The sequence below is a fragment of the Mytilus trossulus genome, chromosome 1 (assembly GCF_036588685.1).
Source record: "Mytilus trossulus isolate FHL-02 chromosome 1, PNRI_Mtr1.1.1.hap1, whole genome shotgun sequence".
Classification (NCBI taxonomy): Eukaryota; Metazoa; Mollusca; class Bivalvia; order Mytilida; family Mytilidae; genus Mytilus; species Mytilus trossulus.
In genome coordinates, this window is record NC_086373.1 from 38,648,577 (window position 1) to 38,670,270 (window position 21,694).

The window sequence follows — 21,694 nt, forward strand, 5'->3', positions numbered from 1 at the left end:
CTCGATAACTCGATCGTTTTCGGGGGCTCCGTCCCCTCAAATCCACTACCAGCAGGGGATTGACATTGGGCGGTTTGTCACCGATCAGACCCCTCGCCATGGGTCGGGCGTACATATAAATATGACCCAGCTACGCCACTGGGGTTAAGTTAAGTTCACATGAATACCGGTTAGAATGATGATGACGTTTTAACTTGCAAGTGAATCAGTCAAAAATTATGTATAATCGCTTATTTCAACAAAATTAAAGCAAATTGATTGCTAAAAGCAAATTATTATTTCATTATTCCAATTTAATTAATGATTAATCTAAAAAAATATATACTTTATTTTTTTATATATATCGTAGCTATAGTGCTCCTTTAAGCTACATGATTACCTTTACACTTATTTTTTGTATTATATTTGATAATAAAAATGAAACAGCAATTATTTTTATAAAATTGTGATGCAAAATATATAAGCAATATAGCCATACTTATAGTAAACTCCTATCCCTGCTCACTGATGTTTATGCACAGTGACCAATACTGTCTACATTCATATTGACGACGAGAACAAAATAACAATTTTAGTGAAAAATATCGTTCATCAAAGTCCATGTATCTTGACCATGATAAAATTTCAAGCCAGAAATTTGGCCTTCTATTAGTAAACAGATTATAACTTGATATGAATATTCAGTCAATTACACGCAGATAAATTAATTCAAATAAGCTCATGACAGATAATTAATTAAATTATAATAAAAAAACGATGATTATTTGAAAAGTGCATTAGTAGATTTTTCGTTTGAATTCTTCTGAAAGTTCAGTATTTTAGCTATTATACTTATAACAAATTTAAAGTATTGACAACTGAAGAAGACTTAGGAAATATTTAGTTTTAAGATTTTTTATTCATACCACTTAGATAAAAAGGGCGGAGTTTCCTTAACTTAAGTGTTTACTAAGGAAAATCTTAACTTAAGTAGCTTTATGCATACGGGCCCATGAGCCGCACTGATTGTGCATGGGTATCGTTTTTAGGCATTATGGTAATTATCAATACATTTGTAGTGCTTTATCCCAGGCATTCACCTTTGTCCAGGTACTGAACTTTATTTGACCTCTTGGAAAACTTCGGGGAAAGTTAATTGATATTTAACGAACCTATAAATATTTCATACAAAATAAAATTTCCATTCGAAAATTATAAATTCCCTTAAGCAAGCAAAGTAAAACAAGGTACAATTTGAACCAAACACTATATATACTAGTCAACAAAAGAAACGATACACGACTTTGAAATAAAATTGATCAAAAAGTATTAAATATAAAAAAAAATGAGATACACTATTTTAAAAAGCTTTCATTTGCAATGTATTCACATGTGATAATGAAAATCAAAACTTGTCGGAAAGCATATAAATTCAGTGTAAACGATCGTAGGGTGCAAATTAGTTTTGCGGAAAGTTGAATAAAAAATCGACACATAATTTTCTAAGTTCTAAATAAAATTTCAGATTTGTTTAAAAATATTCAATATGCTAATCAAGTAATGTTCATGTTGTAAGTAATGGGTTGAAATATTGTTTTTTTTCAAATTTTGTGAAAAAAAGTGTTTTTTGAAATCTCAAAAAATGCAAAATAAAAAAAAATATTTTCGTCTCAAATCAATGCTTTAGATATAAAAACAACACACAGTAAATTTAGAACCTTTCGCATTAGTTTTAAGATTGTTACCGCTTTTTGAATATCACTTAACACATACTGTCTATGGTAAATCAGTTGATAATGTATACATTTTAACGATTTCTCGTGGGGACAAACTTTGCATAACAAATAAACGAAGAAACTGTATGATTTTTTAAAACAACTTGATGGCAAACACTGTCTTTACCTTTAAATAAGAGGTTGGCATCATTATTTGGAACTTCTTTTTTTTTAAATTGTCGTTTTATGTAAATTTTGTAAAAAACAAAAAAATCGCGAAAATAACGTCACGAAAGGAAAAACAATTTTTTTTTTTAACGGATTTATATTTCCATAATTATTAAGTATTACTACCTTCAATATTGGTCCATTGAATGGAAAACTTTATCTTTAATTTGAAAAAAAAGTCTTGTATCGTTTCTTTTGTTGACCAGTATATATAAAATAAACATGATGTCTCTCCTAACAGTTTTAAATGTGTAATTAACTTCAAATAAAATGTTACTTTCATCCAATACTCCCGAAGACAAAAACCATCATGAATGAATAAGAGATGACACATTTAGATTTTAAGTTTAGATAAATCCACCATGCGAAGCAAACTTTACTTCAACTATTAAAAAAAGCCACATGATTTGTCTATATTAGAAGTGAAACGGAAAAGTTTATACTCTATTTGAGAAATGCACTTATCAAACTAACAAAAATGAATACGGATGGTCTATTAATCAGTGTTAGAAAAGTAATTAAATATGTATTGGCACCAATGAACGATGCTAATTTTTGGAAATAATTTGCTAATTGTGATTTTATTCTTCAAAACAAGTGATTGTGCTTTTTTGCAGGAGTAAGTATAATAAATATATTCCTGATGTATTATGACGTCTTTTCAACTTTGTTTTTTTACTTTCTGTAAACCTTATATCTGAAAATTACGCAATTATCCATGTCGTCTTCAATACCCATTTACTAAAATATTTTTTAAAGATTTATTGCTGCTTATACTTACATTTGTAATACCCAGTGACAACTATTATATGCATATACATGACGAGAACAATACTAGTAATTCTGAAAAGTATCTCGACTTGATATAATTGTGATTAATAAATTTATATTCTTCAAACCAAGAGATCGTCTGTCCTTGCATGATTAAGTACGCGGCATATATTCCAGATTTTACTAGTGGTAGGCAACATTTCTTGCTTTTCATCATTGTCCAAATACTTTGTAAAATGGCCTAAAATTTTGTAACTGGGCATTAAGCCAGCAGTAATAAATCTATTTAATCTATCAGTGAACAGGTATACATAGAATACGACTGTCGCAGTGCTTATTGAGTCATTTTCAGATAGTTTACAGAAAGTTTAAAAAAAAGTTACACATACTTTAGTGTAGTCAACCCATGCCTACATACACATAAAACTTTTAAAGGAAGAAAAATACCAAAGTGATCATTATGTGATGTTATGCTATTGTTTCAGAAAAAGGGAGAAGGTTTGGATCCATTAAAACGTTTAATCCCGCTGCAAATGTTCCTAAGTCAGGAATCTGATGTACAGTAGTTGTCGTTTGTTTATGTAATATATACGTGTTTCTCGTTTCTCGTTTTGTTTATATAGATTAGACCGTTGGTTTTCCCGTTTGAATGGTTTTACACTAGTAATTTTGGGGCCCTTTATAGCTTGTTGTTCGGTGTGAGCCAAGGCTCCGTGTTGAAGGCCGTACTTTAACCTATAATGGTTTACTTTTTAAATTGTTATTTGGATGGAAAGTTGTCTCATTGGCACTCACACCACATCTTCCTATATCTATTAAACCAAGAACAGAAAAGAGACGGAATCCGGAATCGTTTGTTACTAAATATCATATTTGTTTTTCGCTTATTGTTTTGTACGAGTACATATATCAGACCCTTAGTTTTCTCATTTGAATTGTTTTACATTTGTTATGTCGAAGCCTTTTATACCTGACTACATATATGAGGTGTGAGTTTTGCTCATTGTTAAAGGTAGTATGATGCACTATAGTTGTTAACTTCGACGTCATTTGATCTCAAGTGGAGATCTAGAGTTGTCGCATATCCTTGTGATATTGAAAAATACAAGGACACAAATAGATATTATAAAATCCGGTTTGCTGTCACTCTGACAGTCTCTGGCTAAAAATAGAATAAATGGAAAAGTGCAGAAAAGTTGAGAATTATAGAAATTTATAATTGCGGTAATTGAAGATGGTTTTCACCGCTGCTAGCTTTTCACAATATCTACATGTGTACTTTACATGTTTAATGGCTATGATCACTTGCTCTATAATAAAACTGTTTTGAAGAATGTTTGGGAAAACATAATAGGAGATCTGGCATTTCGTTTTATACAGATACTTGTGTAATTCATACATTAAACACGGAGAAAGAAGATCGATAACAAATTAAACTTCATTAACTATTTAATTTAAAAAAAAAAGAAAGGTTTCGTTTGAAGAAATAAACCTTCAACAATTGGAAAAAAGCCACTAAGCACTCAAAGCGATGCTCCTTTGCTTTCTGTTTTGTCAAAAGCATAAAGTTACTATAAGAAACTACATTAAATGCCAAATGTTTCTTGTTTGTTTTTTTAAATCGAATGAAGTTTTATGTCATGCAGTTTTATTGTTTAAGTCGGAGGCATCGATGCTAGAAGTATATGTAACAATTAACACTGAGAGAACATTGTATTATACGATTAAACTAAACTATCAGCAAATTTCCATTTTCTGAAATGGTTCATGCAGTGAGGAAGCATCAATGATATTAGGCTCATAGTCGAGTACGTCCGACGAACGTTTCGTCTTCATACTTTTGTTGCCGCTCGAATTAAAACAATTGAACGCAGTAATCAATAAATTATAAAAATATAGAAAAAGGTGTGCCAAATTTATCGTAGCTACAATCCAGCCCACATTTCCCGATTGTGACCTACCGAATTAGATTCATTACCGGGTTTGTATTGACACGAGAAAAACATAACGGCGGCAACATGTGGAGCAGGATATATATTTACATTTCGAGACCACCTAGGATTACCCCTAAAGGCCTACACAATAGATTTATATTTTTCTTCTTCAATATAGTTCAGACAACTGTATGTGTTCCGAGTGGTCCGAGTGGACAGAATACACATCATGCTCTGCTCACTGTGGGGGTGGTATAAAATCAAGGAATCGAGTCAGAAAATGTGACGATGACGATACAGATACAATACAAGCCACCATGTGTATTAGAAAGTCTACACAATATCAAGTCTGTAATACCCAAGAATGTGGTAAGTATGATTTCTCGTAAGAACCATGGTATATATAGTACTTGTCCTTTCATAGCATAAGTTAAATGAGAACAAGCAGTGATATTAATATGAGTTACTGCTACCTCATAATACTCAAACTGAGTATTATTGTTACATTAACAACCATAACCAACGACAAACATGGTTTTATGAGTTTGTGTCAGCGAAAAGATGTTAAAATATTGTTAGTGATGTGTAGAAAAGACGAGAGATTTGTTTCGTCGAAACTTGAATAATCTTTAAAAAAGACTTATAATGTTGGTAAGTGTTCAATATAATATGCCAGAATATTAATCGTTTGCCCTGCAATTCAATGCACTTGACCAAATTTTCAAAAATTATGGTTTAATAGTCTTTCATTTATTTTTAGACGATTGCCAATTTTGTGTCTTTCCAAAGGTATGGGAATTTATTTTACGAACAAAACAAACAAACACACAAAAGTAAACAAAGCATAAAGATTACTGTCGTTTATCTAGGTCTTACAAGTAAAAATAGAATGAAAGTGTCTTATGACTTGTTAGTATATCATTTAGTACAGTATAGTATCGCTCTAAGTGTTTTTTCTTACAAGCCAAATGTTGCATCTTATTTCATAATCTTTTTGTTCCTTACATCAACCATTGTATTAGACATATGAAAAGGTAAGATGAATGAAATTCTGCGGTAATTAAATATACATTACATAGTTACTAAACATGTTTGCCCCTGGTCCTGTACGACGTGAGAGCAAAAAGATCATCGTTGCAGATGTTGTAAGGCTGTGAGGCTTTTTCTGCATGCTTCCATGATATCATCTCTGTATTTGATAACTTCATTAACAAGGTGTCAATTTAAGTCGCAATAATTACTGATACTCTGGTTGCAATTAACTTCTTTTAAAGGTATACTGCGCCCTTCAAATATGAAAATAACGTACTACATGTATGTATGTTTAAACATTCAACATGAACAATATTAAAAAATATATTTGACAACAATAAACACTGAATGAACAATATTAAAAAATATATTTGACAACAATAAACACTGAATATAAGCAGTTAAAGGCAACAGTACGGGATTTAACAATGAGAAAAACCTTTCCTGTATAGTAGTCAAAAAAGGCCTCGACATGAAAAATATGAGAGGTTTAGTTGGCTACAAAACTAGGTTCAATCCACCATTTTCTACCACAGGCACTTGTCTCAGAAAAACAATTTCCTATATACCTTATTACATAATAAGGTATATAGGAATTTTTTTTCTGAGACAAGTGCCTGTGTTTTCTACATATAAAACGCTGGTACCAAGTCAGGAATATGATGTAAACTGAGTTGGTTTTTTTTTGCGATTTGATTAGAGACTTTCCGTTTTGAATTTTCTTCGGAGTTCAGTGTTTTTGTGATTTTTCTTTTTACTTCTTATGACTGCTTAAATGTACATTCTTTTACGATACAAAAACTTAATTTCATCACTTTCAGATTGAGTTATAGCTCATATTACATAAAAAAGCAAACCCCTTGTAATTTCCATGACTAAAGGACTAAATACAAGGAATCGCATTACTTTTTTTTATAAAACTGGTAGAAATTGATATGTATCTATAATGAGAAGCTGAACTAAATAAATATAACGTAAAAAAGCATCAAAACAGTAACAACAGATGTTCATATATTTGATATGTATCTTTTTAACTTTTTAACCAGAAATGACGTCAATTGCAGCGACTAATTAAATGTTTACTTTAAAATCTTACAAAATAAAATCGCCTTGTAGATATTTTGATATTATCTGATATCTTTCTTTGATGGATTCCCTGGGCCTGTCATGATTTACACCTTTGCAGTTATTGCAGGTCATTTCCTTCTATAAAGCTTTTGAATTGAATATATAATACAGAATGAATAATTGATATACATTAAATTTTGTTTTGTTAATACAGATTCTGCACTTTATGCTTTTGTGAAAAAAAAATCATTTTACTTTATCATTTTTAAAACGGTCTGAATTTAATTTTAAGAGACACTTTTTAGATGAATTTGCAAGTTGTTGAAAATACGACTTTATCCAATGAATAGAGTATTTTGTCAACAGATTTTAACTGTATACGTACTAATGCTGTGTTTTTGCAAAATGACATATGTAGGGTTGAGCGCTTTCAAACTCTTTCACATTACGTTTGTATGTTGCGTGTCCGAAGCCATACTTCCATTGGTTATCGTATGTTGTACTGGTTTTTTTTGTCTTGTTAAATTAGCTTAATACTATTTCAGTATTTGTTTCCGCAGGTTTTTATAATATATTGTACGAAATGCATTTTGACAATTGATATAAGATGTACAATGTACTCTGCAGTTGTTTACATGTCTGTTCTAAATTGTCTAATTGCGTTGGTATTACTAGCAATTCTACTAAACTAAATAAACTTCTTTCTGAAATATATGTCAAAAATAAGGATAATGTTGTATTAATACTTTTGAAGTTTGACACATTGCAGTCATGGGGGTGTTATACATCAAAGAAGTCATGCGCATGCTAATTGCCATTTTCATGCGTTTTTAATTGTCATTCATGTTAAATCTTCGACTAGAGCGTATAAGCAAAACATTTTGAAAGAACCGAGTCAACACTCAGTCTGTTTCTTCATAGCTACGTTCGATAAAAAAAAATCTATTTTATGTGATTTGTATAGCTGCAATGTATGCCGTCATCAAAACATTTTAATAAAAAAAAAGTTGATATTGTTTTAAAAAAATATAAATTTACAGGATGTGAGAAAATTTGTTCTTCTTGGAGTGATTGGAATGAAGGAAAATGTACACTTATGTGTGGCGGAGGTACACTAACTGCGACAAGAACCAGACAATGTCACGGGTCAATTGGTTGTATTGAAAAAGACCAAGCGAGTAAACCATGTAATACACAGCCATGTGTTGGCTGCTCATGTGATCTATGGTCGCAATGGTCTGATTTTGGTCTATGTTCGTCAATTTGTGGGAATGGTGAACAAAAACGAAACAGGACGAGAGAATGTGCGCCAAAACTTCAGTGTTTAGGAGCTTCAATAGAATATGCATCATCTCATTGTAATCTTGGTGTCTGTAAGTATTATATTTATCCTTTAACGATATTGCAAAACTATTTGGAAAGTGCAGATAGAAAATTGTTGGTTTTTTTTTTCAACTGTGTCGTCGTCTTGCAAAAGAACACCAATTAACAGTAGTATGATGGAAATTGATGTGTGGTTTACTTTAATGAGACCCCCCCCCCCTAATGATGAAAAAAATAATTAGGAAAATATAAAAATAAAACGACCTAATGCCTGCATGACGTCTCACCTAAAATTTAGATAAATTAATATACTTCTATTGGAATTGAAATCGACTATATTATCATTGTCACTTCAGTGATTTCGACTTTACATGCAGTGAGGCCATATATAAGATTTAATCACTGTTATCAAAATGAAATGTACGCTATTTATACAAATAAATAGAACATCACGCAAAAATACACCCTAATGGTCCTCGAAAACCGCTTATAACTAGTAAGATTGAGTGCTACAAGAAAATAGTATTAGAAAAACTTTATCTTTCGGTTTGCCTTAATTTAGTAACTTCGCAAATCCTATGTATTTGTCATCTCTCACAAAGAACTTGGTTACGTTTGTGAATTTATATAATTTATTAGGTTGTAATGATGCATGTACACCATGGTCGCCTTGGAGAGGACTGGCTTGTTCCGCCAAATGCGACTATGGTACAGCAAAACAAAGACGGACGCGGATTTGTGCTCTTCCGTCTTGTAATGATACAGAAGACAGCATAGGCGAATGTAAAACGCGTACATGTACAGGTATACATATTAATTTTTAATCTAGTGTTATTTTCATCCTTTTTAAGGGTCAACTACGTGTACTTTTTTTACAGGATTGGTGGACATTAAACAAAGCCTGCTTGAATAAATATTACGATTTAGAGAAATGTTGCATACAAATAATGGTACGAAATTTTAGGTTTACCAAACTTATGTACGTAAAAATGTACAAGTTCAATATTAGACTGTTTATAATGTTGTTTGCATTTTTTAAAGTAAAAATGAATAGGAATTATTACTATAGTCGGGCTGTTTTCTGCTCTTTTGTTGGGTATTTGTCTCTTTGACACGTTCCCCGATTCCATTCTCAATATTGTTGGTAATATTATATAATATATAATTTTTTATGATAGGAACTTGTGATTCAACATGTACACAATGGGGAACATGGACATGGTTCCCTTGTTCGAAGTCTTGCAATGGTGGAACCAGGATTCGACAACGAACTAGAACATGTACATTTCCAGACTGTCTCGAAGAAGATATTCATTCCGCAACATGTAATAATTTCAAATGTATCGGTGAGTGAAAAAAACAAACGTTTTCAGTTGTTATTGTTAAAATCAAAGTAAAATCTAACATGAATGTTTTGCAAGACCGTATTTGAAAATAAAACAATGACAATAACAGAAACAATCGCTCAACTATAAATTGTTTTTCAGTTTACTAATTAAAAGTAAATGATTTCTTATTTGCCACTTTTGATATTTTTTCTTTCAGTTATTTGTTAATTAGTTAATCAATGAATAAGACCTTCTTTTTTTTCCTCAACAAAATGAAAAATTTCTATATTCAGTCACCTTCAGTTCAATATATTTTTTTGCCTGAATTGATTCAAGCACTTACTACAATTTTTCTTATTATGTATATATCTGATTATGATACCATTGTTATTGTAGCATGTAACGATACTGTTGCGTGTTCTGTTTGGAGTAACTGGAAAGACGGTGATTGCTCGGAGTCATGTGATGTGGGAAAACAAATCCGAACTAGAAATCGAACATGTATTATACCAGAATGTAAGACGGAAGATGCATATGAGGAAATATGCAAACTAAAAACGTGTGAAGGTATGTAAAGATTTTTTTTTGCTGCATGCAATCGTAAAAAAGGGCACGACATGAAGGTGACTATACATACATGTATCATCGTATGACATTCAACTGTAACTTTACTACAAGTTGGCAAGACCCAAATATAAAAGTAAAGATAACAAAAAGAATAAGGCGGGGAATGATAGTAAATGCAACATTTTTCCACCAGAGACCAATTGACATAACACATTCAAAGTAAATGGCTAGCTAATTAAATTATGTATTCAATATTAAACAATAATTGTTTCACCAGCTAGAGGAATAGTAAAAAGAAATAAGTTCAAAATTTAAGTTTATTCATAATGTAACATATTTATATGTGTGTATATTTGAGATAAAATTTAATAACATTTGCAAATTTCATATATTTAGACACCTGCGACTCGACATGCAGTGCTTGGTCAGACTGGTATCAGGGCCGATGTAGCCAAACATGTGACGAGGGCTCATTATTACAACATAGAAATAGGACATGCATCCATGATGATTGTCAAAGCATGGAGAAAAAATCCTTGCCATGTTTAAACCAAAAGCCTTGTCCAGGTACGTTAAAATAAAAAGCATGCTTACAGCAATGGGACTATAGAAGTCACATGTTATAATAGAGGGTGTGGACGAAGAAGGAAAGTAACAACAATACCTACATTTACAAAGTTCAATTGGACTAGCATAACCAGAAAGTGTATCGAAGGAACTATTGAAATAGCTTGAAAGCAACTGTCGTTCACACTTTGAAAACAAAATGGTACTGGTACAATGTATCTTGCTTCGATGGATGATACAACCTAAATTAACAAATATTATATTCCTGACCTATACGGGAATTTTCCTCAAAATTTTTGTTGATACACATCTCCTTTTGCTTATTAATCAAAATCAGTATTAAACATTTGTGCATCATGTCTCTTGTATTTTTCTTTAATAAGCAGTTATAAAAGAGCAACACTTAGTTATATTGGTCTTGTTGCAACAAGTGAACTTTGAATCATCCAAAAAATAAGTGTGACCGACACAAATATTTTATATATCAAAATGAAACATCATGGTTTGAGATTGATGGTTTAAAAACAACATAATTTGACGTTCTATGAAAGCAAATGTATATTTTGACTTTTTTTAATTTTACAGTTTGCTAAACTTTGTTAGTTTATCTTTAATTTACTTGAATACTTGATTTTTTTTCAGCAACTTGCAACAAGTATTGTTCTCTGTGGACTGGATGGAAGAGTTTCGACTGTTCTGTCATGTGTGGTGGTGGAACATTGATCTGGACGAGAGTTAGACAATGTGATCATGCTGAATGTCAGCCGTTAGAAACTACAACATCTCTTTGTAATACACAAAGCTGTGACGGTAAAATTTAAATTAAAAATTGAATTTCAATCGCATTTTCGAAGTGTTTCATATCATGCTCAATCTTCATTTTTCGGTTTTTGTTTCAAACCCTTTTTTTTTTTTAGAAAAGTGAGGTGGGGCATGATATTGTTTTTGCAGTGCTTCCTTCCGTCCTTTCGTCCGTTCCGTATAAGGCAAAAGTTTTTGAAAAAAATAGTTTACCACGAGGGTGTAGTTACATCAACTTGAAATCGAATTCATTTATTTATTTTATTGTGAAATTTAAAAAATCAATATGAAAAAACAGACACCGATTTCATCATCGTATATTGAACCCGGAAAAAAGTACAAGAGCGGCAGAATGTCTTAGCTCTTAGGATAGGTGCAAACAAAGGCAACGGTTTTAAACGTTTTAATAAGTAGCAACTTTCAATCTTGCATATTTTTAACAGTTTTCATCATTTACAGAAAAATGTGATTTAATATGTTCGAAATGGTCTGCATGGTCATTGATGGGCGAATGTTCAGCTTCTTGTGGTGTGGGTACTCAGGCTAAATCAAGGAAGAGACTTTGTTCTCAGGATGATTGTGATGTTGCTGATCAGCAATTAGACAGTTGTATGTTAAGTTCCTGTCTAGGTTAGTATACATTTAGACCAGAACTACATATATTATACATATAACTTTTCTAATAATACGTTCATACTCTTGTTAGTATTAGTAATCCATTTCAAATTCTATAAATGTATAAGGGACAATAACAAATATTGATTTTTAGGACACTGGAAATTACATAACGTCCAAACGAAGTAAAAAAAAAAGCGTAGACCGGATAAGTATCTCCGCGTATCATCCATACTGCAATTGATAAGAAACATGCAGTAAAAACTAATCGAAACTGACCAGAGTTTTACTATAAGTTGTTCGGTGCGATTTTTTTCCGGATGTATAATCAAACAGCGTCATGTTCGTTCAGTTGGACTGGTAGGTTCAATATCTACAAGTATTAGTACCTTGATAACAATTTGCATAGGGTCCTTACCTTTTCTGTTGAAGTCCAAATTTCTGCCTTTCCAACACACTCTATATCATTTTTCAGTGTAACCCACATAACTCCTTCAATCCCGGTCGACTAACCTCTCAGAACCTATCTTTTGTATCAATTGGTAAATTATTTCCGTCACGAATTTGCATGAAATATTTGCCACTGGAAGTCAACCAAGCATTACTCTGCTAAAAATGTGATATGAATAGCGGACAATGCTGAGTACTCGAAGATCAATTATATTTAGTGTATTCCCCGTTTAATATCTGTTCTTTTAACTTGAATTTTCAAAAGGTGTTAAATGTATTTGAAACTCTATAGTTTTTGTTTCTTAAATAACTACCTATTTTATCATTCTTTACCCATTAAGATCAGTGTACAGATGAATGCTCAGCATGGTCAGACTGGGGTGATGGAATCTGTTCAGTTACCTGTGGTAATGGTACCAAAGTCTCGACGAGAAATCGGACATGTAATCTGTCTATATGTACAACTGAAGAATCGAAAGCGGAAAATTGTACAGAACTGCAATGCCCAGGTAAACAAGAATTTAAAATAAACACCTGTACATTCTAAGATCAAGATACTGTATTAAATATACTAAATATTAAAATAAATTCTACTTACTGCCATTTTAGAAGTAAAACAGACTCTGACACGATTAAAAAACAAATGGTGAACGCGATAGTTTATCAAGCAGTAAAATGGTTAAAAATGACAAATAAACAAGCATCCGTTCCTTAAAGGGGCACTAGCTGTCAAATTCATTGTAACCGATTTGACTCAAATTCTCATATTTGGTTTATAACAATGTAAAACATTTATCCAAACTATCAAAAGTCTAAAATAAACAGTTTACAGAGCATGGGGTAGATAATATATAGGTTTGTTTCGTGTGTATTTTAGTCCAGACGCCATCTAATTAACTATCGATTTGACCTCAGATGACCATATAAGCGATGTAAACAAAAATACAGATACGAATAGATTAAAACAACACGTGCAATTGCATTTTTATAGGTCTGTTTGATTTTATTTTATAGATTAAAAATAGATGTTTCTAATTGTTTTTAACCATATAAGAATGATTTTACGTGCATCGAATTAGTAATCAAATGATTTACCGTAGTTTCACTTTCATTGTTGACATTCTTTTTATTTAAATAACCAGTACACGTACAATGCATGCGTTGTCAATCTCTAGCTAGGGGTTAACTTGAAGTTCACATGAATACCGGTTAGAATGATGATGACGTTTTCACTTGCAAGCGAATCAGTCAAAAATTATGTTTAATCGCTTATTTCAACAAAATTAAAGGAAATTGATTGCTAAAAGCAAATTATTATTTCATTATTCCAATTTGATTAATGATTGATCTAAAAAAAATCATACTTTATTTTTTTTATATATATCGTAGCTAGTGCCCCTTTAACTAAACTGTCTTCCCCATGACCGAAAAATTAAAAAAAAAACCAAAAAAAAACCAAACAAGTAAAGTGTTCTTGAAGTGTATTAAGTGATGTGCCACTAGTGACATCCACTATGTTATTTCTGTTAAACATGTTGGTGGTTATATTGGATGCTGATAACCCATTAAACATTTGAATATATTACTATGTGTACTAGGTCCGTCAAAAAACCATAGGATTTATATATTTAAACATCCGTTCTGAAAAATTCTAAAACTGGTATGTGACCGAATGCGACAGTTTTTCTCTACAAATGAACGAAACAATACATACCTTGAAAATTAAAATACAGCTAAAGGAAAACAAAAAATACACTAAATTTAAGGCAACACGAAACCTGATTCAAAATAAAGTTGGACTCTGGGATGTTAGTCAAATGTCCCGAGCAACGAAACTCTCATACATTTATAAACTACAAATTCAATTTGTAATCTCTGTTTCTTATTTAAAGAACACATCGATTGTGATGTTACTTGTGATACCTGGAGTGATTGGATTGAAAGTTCGTGTTCAACGTCATGTGATTACGGAATTGTGATAAAAAATAGAACGAGAGCATGCAACGCCTACAAGGACACGTGTCCTGGTGCTGAAATCATGTCGGAACGATGCCGGAACACAATATGTCCAGGTACTGTTAATTAAGTTAATCAAATTGATACTTGCTGTTGATGCATGTATTGTATCAACGATGCATAGTTTTATTGTAAAACTCCTTACATCAATTTGTGTTTACCATAGTCTATAATGATGAACTATATATGAAAGTCTTTCTTCACTTGTTCAAAGTATCAATTAGGTCAAATGGTTCATGATTATGTACGTTTCATACAGTTCATGATTACGTATGTTTCATACAGTTCATTATTGTGCATGTTTCATACAGTTCATGATTATGTATGTTTCATGCAGTTCATGATATAAATTTTTGTGGGATTTTTCTTCTTCTTTTATTATTCATTTATCGAGAAACGAAGTTTAATTAACGAAATATAACTTGCAAAATAAAAGTTTTGTAAAGTGAATAAGGGTCCGACCAGTAATTCAAATAAAAAAGGTGATACAATAATAAATGTCTTCGTATATATTAGCAATTATAAATGTTAATTAGAGTTTAAAAGTAACTCATTAAAGGTTTAAGCAAAGTTAACTCTTTTTCATTTATGTATATGGTAAATTGCAATGCAGTTGATTGATGCTTAGCATGTGGCAACTATTAGTTTTACTATGTTCTGTTCATTCGACGAACAAATATATTCCGTCCAACTCTTTTCAGGTACAATAACTACTTAACAAAAATAACATGAAATTTGGTCAGCAACTTAACAGTGATGAAATGTAATATGACATTGTGATTATTCTTCGGATCTGTCTGACACCTTCATCTTATTTTCCGATATTTTAGATAATTTTATGCCTCATTTATGGGTGTTATATTTTTCTGGTCTTAGCGTCTGTTCGTCCGTACGTTTATCCTTTCTTCCGTCCGAATGTTTGCCCGTCCGTTCGTTCGTCTTTTGTTCGTCCGTCTGTTCGTCCGTCCGTCTGTCCAGCCGTTGGTTAAAGTTTGTTGGTTAAGGTAGTTTTTGGATGAAGTTAAAGTCCTATCATTTTGAAACTTAGTACACATGTACCTTTTGATATGATATATCTAATTTTAATACTAGAGTCTTGATCCCAATTTCACGGTCCTCTGAACATAGAAAATGATAGTGCGATTTTTGCATCTGTACTATGGACACATTCTAGCTCTTCAATATCTGGAAAGAACTACCAATCTTTGTCACACATTCCTATAGGCGAGCGCCGATTTGAGAAAAAGCATCGCGTTAAGGTTTTTAATGCACCTATCGAACACACAGCTAATTTTGGTATCAATCGAAAGAAAAACTTCTAGAGCATACGATTTGGGTGGTCGTCAAAGTTCCCCATGGTCACGTTTCTTGCAAATCTCACGAGAACACAGACATGCCGAATTACTTTGGATTATACGGTGATACTTAACATTGCATATATCGGCATTGTTGTAATTATATTATTCGTTTTTATCTAAGATAGCTTTGAATACATTCTAAAAAGACATGGAATCCAAAAAAAAGAAGATTTTATGAAAAATTAGTTGATTCTGAGGCATCTGTAAGACCAATCCTAAAATGTAAAAAAAATACCATATTTTTTTAGATTGTCAGTGTCAATGACTTATTAAAACTCTTATATGTTTTGTTTTTATAAATTCCATATACCCTGAAAAGATTGCGACACACATCGAAGCTCAATGATGGATAATAAACGTTTGACGACTTTTTCTAAAATCTGCATTATTAAACGGTATTCCGGATCTGTATCGTGTTTATCCCAGACGCTAAAAATTTATATAAATCTAGTATCTAAGATGCATAGGTAACACTTGAGTTTCCAAAACACAAGTCGTGTGTTAACATATTACTAGATAAATATTCGTATATGTGTTACCAAAAGACCACTTTAACCATTAGTAATAATATTAGCATGTGCTATGTAAGCAGCAGACTGCATTTTGTATAATAGTATTTTCTTGAATATTATCATAATTACTCATCATTGGTGAGTGTCCAAGTCCTGTGAAATGTGCGCCACTTCCAATGAAGCTCTGCCGCATGTCCATAATTAACAATGCTGTATAATATGTCAAAATATCACACAAGAGACTCTCGGTATGACAACTAATAGAGGTTTCACAACCTTAATGAATGCTGTTAGCTTAAGGCAAAGACATGATGATGTGTTAAGGTTGTTAGAGGCATTGTTGGTTTAACAAAGAGGAAGGCTTTATTGATAAGATGGAATCTTACAAGGCATGTGCTTAGTCAGATAACATCGGCAATGAGAGCACGTGCGTGTCTTGTCCAGGTTGGTGACCAATGTCACGATGAAGCAAAACCAGCTGCAATGATAAGGGATAAAACATATGTAGACGATCTAACTGTTTATACAACAGAAAATATGACAAATCCATTTGACGTTGATAATCGCTCCCGTCAGCATATGAACATTTCAACTGGTATCCATGCAAGTCACGACATTGAAGATTCACTGTTAAAATCAGTTGAAACTTGAAAAACAAAAACGTCAAAATGGAAGATATTTGTTGAGTCATCACTATCAACAGACAACGATCAGGAATGAAGACATTTGAGGATATGAACCCCAAAGTACAACTAAAATGCAAATCTGGGCAAGTTGTAAAAGGTCATTTGATTCCCGAGCTTGTGTTTATCCGTGCACTATCTCTAACTAAATGTAGAGATGACGTATTTGTGAAAACTGTTTCGTCCTATCTAATTTGTCCCATTCCCACTGCATAATTTTATGACGATGGAATAATGAGGAAGACAAATAAGTCTGATCTTCCCATGAATTTGAAAATTAAGGCAGGATCAGTCCCTAACATTCCTCCAATTGATCACAGTGCTACCGTACCAATAAGAAATGGCATGATTTCAGTCATTTGATGTTAAAAGGATGTCCACAATTGGAGACTTGGCCAAATCTTACATTATGCAGGCACTCATTTTTAGCCATGGCGTTGTCAGTTTATTTTTGATTTATGAGTTTGACTGTCCCTTTTGGTATCTTTCGTCCATCTTTTACAATCATGCTTCCGATTCACAGACAAGGTTGTTGATGTTTTCGATCGCTATGACACTAGTACTGAACATTCCATAAAATCAGTTGAGCGACATAGACGATCGGCAACAACTACGAAAAAAGTTTCATATCGCTGAAGGCCGAACTGTTCCAGACTGGAAAAAATGTCTATCAAGCAACAAAAACGAGCAAGCTCTGATAACTTTCCTTTGAGATTATCTGAGCAGCAATTTGTCTGATATGTTCCAGGATGAAAACAAATGTTTAGTTCATGACGGCGCATTTTCCAATCCAGAATAGAGCGACAACACTCAATGAGAGCATGTAATCGATCTCCAGATCTGTCCTGTTCGTACGAAGACACAGACACAAGAATCTTGCTTCATGTTATACTCTGATAAAATCTGTTAGCAGTTGAATATAAGGCTACCAATCATAGTCAAGTGTTCCGATACAGATGTTCTTGTGCTCTGTGTTCATTATTTTAAGATTCTTGTGTCGACTGAACAAATGTTGTGTTTGACGGGGTCAACTAATTGTCTTAGGGACTGTCGAAGGTACATACCAATCCATGAGTTAAGTAAATCTTTTTCACCTTTACTAGCTAACATTCTCTCTGTAGTTTATGCTTGAAGGACACCTACGGGTGCGGAATTCTCGCTTCATTGAAGACTCATTGGTTGCCTTCGGCTGTAGTTTGCTCTATGGTCGGGTGGTTGTCGTTTTGACATATTCACCATTTCCTTTCTCAATTTTATTGAACTGGTTGTGATACCACTTCTGCTATAATTGGGATTGGCAAAAAGACTGTTTTCAAGTTGATAAGAAAATCTCCGAGTAAGTTTACAAATCTCCAAAACTTTGACAAGATTGCTTTTTCCACATCGTTGTCAGCAGCCATAGAGCTTATTTCAAGCTTGTATGACTTAAAAAGAAAAATTCGCTTCATCACATTTTGACTTAAACAAGTTACGTGTAAAATAGTTATTAAACTTGTAACATGCAAAGACTCAGGTGAACCTGCATTCAAAGAACATATTTTGCGGTCATTTCAACAAACGACAATTTGGATGTCCTCACATCTCGATCATCCGAATCCTTTGTCTCCTTATGAATACGGATGGAAAAGAGTTCACATGGCCCAGATCCATTCTACTTTTTAGGCATGTTGACGTCCGATTTCCTGCAAGATTTAGTATGTTCTCGCAAGAGGGAATAAATACGTAGCAAGAAATATATTTGCCGAGAGCAGCAAATGTCTTGCACGGAGCTTTGTCCATGTCAGGGCAGTGATACTTGCCAAAATATTTATTCTAAAGAGAACATCAACCTCTAAAAAAGATCAAATGAATGACGATGATGAAGATGAAAACGATACCATTGACTAATAGCGAAAGAGCATTTGAGCAATGGGACAACATAAAGTTTAAGTTGCCTCACTGTTATTCAATGTAAATATGTATATTATTATTAGTTTTGTGTTTTGTAATAACTCTACCAAATGGTTGTGTACTTAAGTTCCGTACGCGATGATAGTGGTAGTTAAGTAAAAAACCCAAAAAGAAACAACACCTTGCAAGTGATCTAAACAAAACAAAAAACAACAAAAAAACAACACCTTGCTAGTGATCTTCGGCCTTGACGTGGTTGGCAAACTTAAGACAATTAAATCATATTGTATTATAACTGTCAAACTAACAGGAGACCAAAATAACATTTATTTTTAACTGTGCTGTAAACATCGTAAATATGCGCTTTAAAGCAGTTTTAAGATATGTTTTAATATAGTTTTATCAATATTTTGTCGGTATAAAAAACAAGCTAGGCGAGACATTAGAACTTAAAAAACTAGTTATATATGTTACTAATATAAAACCAATAGACTTTGTGTGTGTTTAGATGCAAAATTAAATATTACCGTCAGTTTTGCGTCAATATCCGTAAAAATTATGATTTTCACAAAAATACGAGATTTTTTCATTTAAAAAACTTTTAAATTTTTTTTTATTTCAGAAACAAAAATAAGATAGATTATAGTTTGTCAAATGATATATTGCATATTATATTGCAGATGAATTTGTTCTAAAACTGCATTTTTCGAACAATATCGTCAAATTATGACTTATATTTTCCCCCCCTTTTTTGCCATTTTTTTTAAATGTGACCATTTCCCAGTTTGACGACCAGGCAATTCTGAATGTACGATAAAAGACCTTTCAAATGATATATCACATAGCCGTGTGTTAGGTAGGTGCATTAAAAACCTCCGAATCCTTGTTTTGGCGCTCGCCTACTACTACGGAACAGAATGACTTCATATTTGTTCACAGTTGGGCAGATACCATTTTTCCCCTCTTTTTCATTCAATACTCTAAATTACGGGTCGGGTAAAACGTTATGTTTGGTTAGTTTTTGAATGTTTGTCCAATCGAGTTATCTTTCTTTGTACAGAAACTTGTGATATAATTTGTACTTCGTGGTCTGGATGGTACGACGAAGAATGCTCAGCTTCATGTGACATTGGCTCAACACATAGAGTAAGGACAAGACAATGTCCAGAGAGCGAATGCAAGATATCAAATGTTATTATGGTCCCGTGTCAGAAAATGTCATGCAGTGATATCATTCAGGATGATCAAGGTAATTGGTTATGAAAATATTTCAGGTTATATCGAGTTGAGCACACTAGTTTTATTAATAATAGTTTATAATAAATCAAATTATCTGAAAATTGTACTTTTAACTATATCTTTAACTATTTCACTTTCCATGAGAATGGGGGGGGGGGGGGACCAATAAATCGAGTTATATACTAAACTTTGAATTTAAAAAAAACTAAGGATTTTCTTATCCCAGAAATAGATTACCTTAGCCGAATTTGACACAGCTTTTTGGAATTTTGGGTCCTCTATGCTCTTCAACTTTTCACTTGTTTGGCTTTATAACTATTTTGATCTGAGCGTCACTGATGAGTCTTATGTAGACGAAACGCGCGTCTGGCGTATTAAATTATAATCCTGGTACATTTGATAACAAATTCAAATTCAAATATTTTATTGGACAAAGCACATATGATGCAATGCGTATTCCAAGATATAAACACATTAAGCATGACAATTTATGCAAATACAACATAAAGAAAACATTTGAAGTACCAATTATAAATATAATATCACAGTATTACATAGTATTATACTTATGGTAGACCAAGTGACATTAGATTATTATTACGAGCTTCAAAAGCTTGACTTAAATAACTACATATTTGTCTGGTGTTAACTAGATTTACTGGGTTAAGTAAATAGATCGTTGATTTAATATCATCATCATTATTAAGGTTTTTGAAAATATCAAACTTCTCTCGAAGGTCTTTATATAGAGGACAATGTAAAAGAAAATGAACTTCATCTTCCACTTTATCTTTACAAAATTTGCAGTATCTTTCACTTGCTAAAATTTTTGGTTTGTATAACCCCTTGAATTCCAAAAGGCAACATACAGATATTCACAATGCAATTTCCTTTTCAGATATCTACTTGATTATAACGTTTAGCTCAAATTGTTAATTTATTGTACCTTGCGTTTAATACAAAGATACAGAAAAAAAAGTACAATATAATATGAAAAAAACCGACAAGACTGGGGTCCGATGATGTTTTGAATGTCTTGTGTCCTCAAGATAAATTAATGTACATAATACAATACATCCGTACATAGCAATATACATATCGATTGATAACATATCTTTCTTATAATATAAACAACTATCTCTTGCTTTATGTTGGAAGGGAAACTAGACAAAATAATTGGTACAATCTTCACCAAAATTTATATCGTAAAGACCTATAAATGCTTGATCTCAATTTGTAGAACATCAACATGTAACCACCAGCTCAAATCCATGTCAGCAAGGGACCGCTCTTTATATAGTACATCCATCAGACTGTTCCAAGTTCATTCAGTGTTCCAATGGACTTAACTTTGAAATGCAGTGTCCACAAACGACAGGCTGGAATCCACTATTAAATGCATGTGATCATAAACGTAATATACCCGGATGCAGTTAATGTATTTTACTTGTTACAATTCTTATAAAAATATGTTTTTTTAAATAAAAGTTGTTTTAAATTATTATACTCAATGTACTTAACATATTTAACGAAATAGACTCTTTTATGGAGCAGTATTTGGGCGCGTATTTTCTGTTCATTTGAAATCTGACCACAAATTGTATTAAGTAAACCGGGA

At 32.4% G+C, this 21,694-nt stretch overlaps 1 protein-coding gene across 1 annotated transcript; it reads left to right on the plus strand.

The window, feature by feature from the left end:
* The first annotated feature begins 919 nt into the window (after positions 1–919).
* LOC134707719 (A disintegrin and metalloproteinase with thrombospondin motifs adt-1-like) lies at positions 920–21,516 on the plus strand. Its single transcript, XM_063567729.1, has 13 exons — positions 920–2,541; positions 4,806–4,996; positions 7,768–8,100; positions 8,690–8,854; positions 9,229–9,396; positions 9,775–9,945; positions 10,342–10,512; positions 11,155–11,322; positions 11,773–11,943; positions 12,720–12,887; positions 14,271–14,450; positions 19,898–20,086; positions 21,317–21,516. Exons 1-13 carry the CDS (start codon positions 2,468–2,470, stop codon positions 21,511–21,513), a joined length of 2,346 nt encoding a protein of 781 aa, XP_063423799.1. The 5' UTR covers positions 920–2,467; the 3' UTR covers positions 21,514–21,516.
* The last annotated feature ends 178 nt before the right edge of the window (positions 21,517–21,694 follow it).